This window comes from Otolemur garnettii, unplaced genomic scaffold, assembly GCF_000181295.1.
Source record: "Otolemur garnettii isolate 467f Iridium unplaced genomic scaffold, OtoGar3 scaffold00187, whole genome shotgun sequence".
Classification (NCBI taxonomy): domain Eukaryota; kingdom Metazoa; phylum Chordata; class Mammalia; order Primates; family Galagidae; genus Otolemur; species Otolemur garnettii.
In genome coordinates this window covers 738,469-745,927 of record NW_003852582.1, presented here as the reverse complement: position 1 = coordinate 745,927, position 7,459 = coordinate 738,469, and the positions used below count along the sequence as shown (strand labels likewise).

Here is a 7,459-nt window from a genome sequence, read left to right as displayed (position 1 = left end):
AAAAAAAAAAATTTAAATGCCTTTTAAAATATGTCAGTGCTTAATTCCTCCAGTCTTCATCAAAGAGCTCTTCTGAGGAAAGGATACTTTTTTAGCACTGAAAATTAAGACAGTGTCTACACTCACACATGCACACTCACACACTTGGTCAACCCACAACACTTGAAGGGGGCTGACTCGGTAATTCTAATTGACAGGATAATTTTTAATAACTTGGTGAACATGGACCCAACACATTTCCTCTGGTTTCAGGAAGAAAAAAGCAGTTTAATATATGCTAAGATGTTTTAAAAACGTCTGTCATTCCTATCCAGGAAGGTCAAGCCAGTTGTTAAGGTTGTGACAATGGTAAGGGGTTAGCACACATGAGCACATATAACTGCGCTGGGAATCTGCAACCAATTATTGTTGACATTTCCTGCTTCGGTCTTATTCATCACTTGCACAGGAACCAAGAAACAGTAAAAGGGCAGAAGGTTACCCTAAGAGGAGATGAAGAAGGCCTCAGTCTAAGGTGGGCCAAGGATCCATTTCTAGCCATTTTCCTGTTCTGGTGATCCATTCTGTCCTGAGGCAGGCGACCAGTGCTTCTCCCAAGATGGTAGGAGTAAGTGGACTGAGAGTGTAGGGATGGTTAGAGATCAGAGGCTTGGCTGGGCACGGAGGCAAGCTACGTAGAGGCATTGGACATGAAGGGTCTATTTAACCACACAGGCTCCCACACGTACACACATGCTCCTCACCTTAACAAATTTTTGAATAGTTGTTCTATACACAAATACACCCTAAAAAGAGAGAAAAAATACACCCAAGTAGATGATCTCTTATCGAACGTACATATAGCTTGCTAATCAGAAGCCACATCTTAATCTTGATGTCTCGGAAATTATGTTGCCACAATAAATAAATGGTGAGGGGTCAACCATTTGTAAAAAAATCAAAGCACACACACAAAACATCGACACATTCCAGATACTGTTTCTCATTTTCTGATGTATTACTGCATACAATGCTGCTTTTGGCTCCTGAATTCTTAGGTCCTTTTGAATGCTTACCAGACTATTAATTTAAAAAGCCAAGAGTTTCATCCGCTTCTCTAATTACCGTGACCTATTTTTGTATTTTGGAAAAGGCAGAAAGACTAACCCTGATTTGGGTGAGAATCACTGAGGGACTAGTGGTTGATCACATCTGGATTAGGTATAAAACGATAACACTATGATGATGAACACCAGAGAGCCTCATCTGCATATAAATAGACCTAATCAGAAATGCAAATTGCAATCAGGAGAAATTTTTTAAAGGCTGTGATAGCTGTGTGATTGCACAGATAAGGAAAGGTCAATACTTGTATTGTTAAAGCAGTTAAATGGCTCTGAGCCTGCCCTGACCAGAGCCTTTCTTTGAAAGAGGCATTTGGAAGGTACAAATTATCTATCAATCTGCACCCTGGCCAGGAAGGAGTCCCCAGATAGCTTCTTCTTCCATAACTAGAGCCTTGAGCTGCCCGAGTATCAGCCTGATTTCAGTGAAAGACAGCCAACCAAACCTCTTGTAGAAACTCATAATGAATCCATAGAGTATAAAATGAGTATAAAATATAGTTACATTTAAATACCTTCCACAGAGACTTCTTTCAGCAGAATTCCCACTGAGACAGAAATTAAGGGATGGAAAGTAAAACGTATCATTGATATAACATTTTTCTATGTTCCAGTTCTGGTCTGAGTGGATAGAGCAGTATAAAACACGTATTTTTTTAAAGCCCAAAACTGTCCTGAATACTAGAGAAAGTATATAATTAAAAAATAACACCAGCCCACCGCTTCACTTGACTAGCCTTAAAAAAAAAAAACTAACACCAGTATTTAAACAGATCACTTAATCCAAAATTGCATTTGTCATCACATCATGTAAAGCACACACACACGAAAATGAATATCTCAAAAAAAAAAAAAAAACCAGGATGCTGAAAATATGCAATTGTTCCAACATGGTCCTATTATTCCTCGGGGTATGTTATCTTTCAGAAACATCCTCTCTAAGCTCCCCCGCCCTTGTTTTTTTCAAAGGAAATATATTTTATAAACAGGTTTTGTCAGGTTTGGAGAGAAATTACTTAGGAACTACTATTTATCATCCCGCTAACTAGCCGCCTTCACAAAGAACTGACGTGTCAAGAGCGCCATCTTGTGGCCTACCTGGGAATCTTAAAGAGTGTTTTCACAGGATGCATGTCAAAGAGGGGAGGGTCTCCATCTCCCAGTTCAATAGCTGTGATCCCCAAGGACCAGACGTCACAGCGAGCGTCATAGGAAGAGTCATACTGCTGCTCACAGGCAATGACCTATTAGATAAAAGCAGAACACAACACATCAGCCTCACTGCCACCTCAGATGTCCTAAAAAGGCTCCTAGCTGATCTTAGCCCCCTTCTCGGTTCCCTTGGCCACACTGATATTAAATTCCAGTAATAATGAGATGCATGGATTCTAGGCCTTATTTTATCATCTGATTTATCATCTGATATGTTCATTAACTATTAAAATATGTCAGTTCAGTTAAAAAAAAAAAAGCACGCATTTAAACTTCCAAGTACCATGAACAATGCGAGGGGAAGCACAAGGGCAAGTGACACACTGTCATCACACCCTGCCATCTGGTAAGGAAGCCTTTGTCCACATCCTTCACCTCACTCGTCACCCTGAATTCAACAACAAGGAGCAATTGTTCCCAAAGATGCTTGTCTCCTGCATGAACTCCCTAGGAGTATCGCCCATTCTACAAAGATGTTTGAAGATTGACATGGTTAACATAAAGTAGGAAGCACTTCACCCCGTTTCCTTTCTCCAAGAACGTTTGCCCCTTCCTCAAGCCTCAAAACTGGTTTGCATTATACCGTGTTTCCCCCAAAATAAGACCTACCCAAAAAATAAGCCCTAGCAGGATTTCTATGCATTTGTTAAATATAAGCCCTACCCCAATAATAAGACCTAGTGATGCATTTTGGTGAGGAGTGGTAAGGAAGACTGGAATACCTTTTATCTGCCACAACTCCTTTCTCCAAACCATTCACACTTGTGTGGGTGCACATGTGGTAACCATGGTCACAGGCATCCTATCGCACAGGTGCGAACAGTGAGGGGAAAGGAGTTCACGCATCACAAGCGCCAGTCCCACCAACAAGGTTGCCTCTCCCTGTCAGGTTCCGGAAGAAGATGAGTTAATTGTATTTGAATAAATGTAGATTGTTGTATCATACTTAATAAAAATAAGATATCCCCTGAAAATAAGCCCTAGTGTGTCTTCTTGAGAAAAAGTAAATATAAGATAATGTCTTATTTTGGAAGAAACACAGTAGCAGCAGCTGCCACTCCAACTCTTGGCCTGACCAGGACAAGAGCTGCAGAACCAGAAAATCACCCTGGGTTTGTCATTGCACTGTGGAGCATAGAACCCTATCGAGAAATCTGTTTCTATCAACTTTTTGAGTCAGGCAGGAAAAGTCCCTATACTCAGACCCTGATGTTTATCATAATGGGGATGGGAGAAGTAAGGGAGGTGGTCAAAGAATGTGGAATAATCAGGTGCCCCTGTTTGACCTGAAATCCCTGCCGTGATGACCTATGGCTATGGACAGGTGGGAAATCTCAATGTCTGCTGATCCAAATACCTATGAGGTCGGCAAGCAGTGCTGACGGTGAACACATGGAAACCATAGTGACAGGACTGTCCTTCTAGGTCATCATAATGTCTTTAGCTTTTTCTCTGAATAAGATGGGACAGGTGACTACAGTGAGCAGAGGAGTGACAGACCTGGCTTATGTTTTAGCAAGATCACTCTGGGTACTGTGCTGAGGATAGATTGAAATAGGACGTGAGTAGAAGAAACAAAGCCTGTTAAAAATGCTACTACCGCAGGAATCCAGCTGAGAGACAGCGAGATGGTGAGCAATAATCAGATTCTGGATATAATTTCGAAGGTAGAACCAACTGGATTCGCTGAATGGGGCTTATAAGAGAAAGGAGTTGAGAATAACTCCAAGTTTTTGACCTGAGCAACTGTCAGGATTGAATTGGGGCAGACAGTAGGAAAAACAGGTGTGGGGTGACAAGCTAGAACTCCACTTAGGACATGGGAAGGTTTGGCTAGCTGGGAGACGTCCAAATGGAGAAGTTGCTTTTATCCTGCCAAGCGTCATACTGGGCTTCTGACCTAGAGAATCACAAGAAAACTGCTATGATCTGAGTGTGTCCCCCAAAATTCACGTGTTGGAAATCTAACTCCTGATGCCACAGTGTTGGGAAATAGGGCATTGGGGGGGAGGGTTAAGTAATGAGGTTTCCAGTCAGTATGAAGAGGGCTTGCAGCAGTGGGTTTCGCTCTCATCTGCCTTCTGTCATGTGAGGACACGGTACGGAGGTGCCCACCTGATGCCAGCATCTTGATCTTAGACTTCCCAGCCTCTAGGACTGTGAGCAAATAAATTTCTACTCTTTACAAATTACCAAGTCTCTCGTATTCTGTTACAGAAGCACAGAACAGACTATGGTAATAAGAAACATGTTTTAAACCACTGAATTCGTGTTCTTGATGACAGTGACAGAAAACTAGTACAACTGCTCTCTTTCAAACCCAGTTCATCGACTTGCAAAGCCTGGCAAAATGTACCAGCCACCTTGCCCCAGACCTTGAGCTCTTGCTCCCATAACTGCTCTCCACCCTTCTCTTCTAGCTTCTGGACTGGACAACATTTCCTTATATCCAGGGCCTGGCTCCAGCCCTATCTTCTGAGCCCTATCCTATCATAGAATAGGATATTCTAGAATATATGGACATAGTTTTAACACATCATATTCAAACATGCATTCAAACTGAAGTTTAAATAATTCCAATTTCAGAACCAGAGGTCATTCATTGCCCTGAAGACCTTACTTTATTCACCCCGATCAGGTGAGAACCTGCACTATTTTAGAGATCCCTTGGGAAGGCTATTAGACATCTTCCCTTTCAGAAATGACATTTTCAAAAGTGTAGTACAAACATAATTTTAGACCTATCAGTCAGCAAATAGTTCACCTTTCTTATTCGTGACACTGTGATGGGCCCTGTGAAGGGAAAAGAAATTAGATTCTATGGTTGCCCAGTAGGAGCTGTGGCCAACTGAAATATAAACTGAATCTGTCATAATTAAGTGACAAACCACAGCAACCACAAATGTCCTCAGACAACATGTACTAGCGTGTCCAATAGAGGATATGGGCTCCAAATGCTTAGGATATTAGAGTGAGACCACTGCTGGCTAAGCAAGAAAATATAAAGTATCTACTAAGGTATCCAGTGCTCATAGACTCCAACTTCCAGGGAGAAATTCAAATCAACTTCTAGACATCTTCTCCTGGGACACAGAAGGCAATTCCAAGAACACATCCAAATGTGGGAAACGGAGACATCCTAACATTTCTCAAGTGTTGTCATAAAATATTCAAAACTTTTATCTGGTTTCAATTTCTCTTTACAAACAGATGGTATCTTCAGCTCAGTATGATTAATAGAAAAGCATCTCTTGGCCAAATTCTGTTCTTCCCGAAAGTCAGTTGATCACGTAACAAAGAAATTCTTTACGTTCGGCCTTCAAGGAAATTTATTAAAAGTTATGCTAATAAAATAATGCGCAAATAATTATTGAGTACCCATTATTGAACTAGGCATAGTAATGGGCCCTGGGAAGAGAAAGTCAAACATACACGGAATTTAATCTTTATAATAATTCTGTGAAGGAGGTGCTATTATCATCTTTTGTGGATGTGGAAATGGAGGATAGCTCAGTTCAACAGCTTAGTTCAGCTCAGTTCATACAGCTAGCAATTGTCAGGGCCAGAATTTGAACCCAGGCCGGGGAAAAAATAAGTAAAAAAAACCATTGCCATATAATAGTGCTATATGCACATATATAATAGAGATTATATTCAATTAAAATTATCAGTTGCTGCACTTATATTTTGACTAAACTAACCAGGTTATTTTAGATTTTGTCCCCTAAACTCCATCTTCTCAGAGGGCCTCTCTTTCAGGACTCTTCCTTACGGGGGGTAACAGCCCCTTTATGTAGGGAATATGTGTGATGGAATTTAAAGCACTCTTAAGAGAATGCACTCCAACTAAATGTCAACACGACTGGATTCTATATCAACATAACATGAAAGTCTGTAACCAGGTCTTTAGAAGAAAAAAGTAACATCATTCTCCTTGGCTCAGCATTCCCCTTATCTCTGGGTAAAATTAAGCTGAGTTAAGGATATTTGGGTGGTCAAATGATCTTTGGTTCCCTTGTCCCCAGGAGAAGGCTGACCTCTCAAAGAACTCTCCAAATCAGTGGCTGTGGGAGGAGAGTGGCAATGGCAAGCTGGGCCTGCCCTGAGACCAGGCTTTCCAGGCTCTGTAAGTCATACCAAAGGGTGGAGAGAGAGGGGGTGAGATGGTTTTTAACATCAGGCCCAGGACCTCAAACCCCTCATCCTCCCACACTCCTTCACCTCGCCTTTACCATCTCAAGGAGTAGACATGCCCTGGGCAAGTGTATGCTTTCCTTTACTCAGAGTCTTTACTTCAGTCCTAGGTGTGTGAATGATGATGGTGGCCCTGGGATGGGGAGGACAGAGTAGGTGTGAGAGAAAGTTCAAGGGAGGACTTGGAGGACTTGGAGAGTGACTTAAAATGGAAGTTTGGGGAGAGGGCTATATCAACGAAGACAGACATTTTGATCCCAGGTGGCCAAGAGAATTATGGTGCCACGTACAAAAATAGGAAAATCAGAAAGAGAAATCAGTTTGCTAGGAAATACAACAAGTTCAAACTGGGACTGAGTGCTACCACTAACCAGGTGGAAACAAATCACGCTGCCAGGACTTCTCTTGATCAATAAAATGGCAAGGTAGGAATGAAGACCCGTACCATCCCTTCTATCTCTAAGATTCTATGACTTCACGATTTCCAGATAAGTGATCTTGGTGGGTACTGCTAACCTTCCTATGCAAATTAACTAGTGTGTGAACAGGATGGATGGAACTTTGAGGGGATTTGCCTCAAAGTATGGGACTGCCAATACTTTACTCTACAGATGGTCTTAAGGTCTATGAAAATATGCCAGTGGCTGTGATAATGCCCCGTTAAGGAAGATGAGCTTCTATGACAGAGCAATGGTTTGGGCGCTGGTTAATGGAGCATGTCCAGGTTCCTACCTTGCAGTGTGAACTTACGGCTTTTCTAGTATCCTTAGATTACACTGCTGCTTGTATTAGGAGGAGGAAAAACCCTAATGTGGGGATCACTAGCACTATCTATGCACTGGTAGCCTTAGTGCCCCAGCTAATAGCTATTTTGCCAAGCAATAGGCTTCAGCCTCCTACATGTTGGTTGTTACCACCTTGGCTGCCAAAAACTTTTCTTTCTGGGGGGG

The 7,459-nt window shown here is 41.9% G+C and overlaps 1 protein-coding gene across 1 annotated transcript in view; it reads right to left on the bottom strand.

The window, feature by feature from the left end:
* Positions 1 to 7,459, bottom strand: part of MYO3B (myosin IIIB) — a 429,342-nt gene that overhangs the window by 393,965 nt on the left and 27,918 nt on the right. The window contains exon 5 of the mRNA XM_012812078.1: positions 2,202 to 2,347. Coding sequence (XP_012667532.1) covers positions 2,202 to 2,347 — 146 coding nt within the window. The remainder of the gene's footprint in view (positions 1 to 2,201; positions 2,348 to 7,459) is intronic.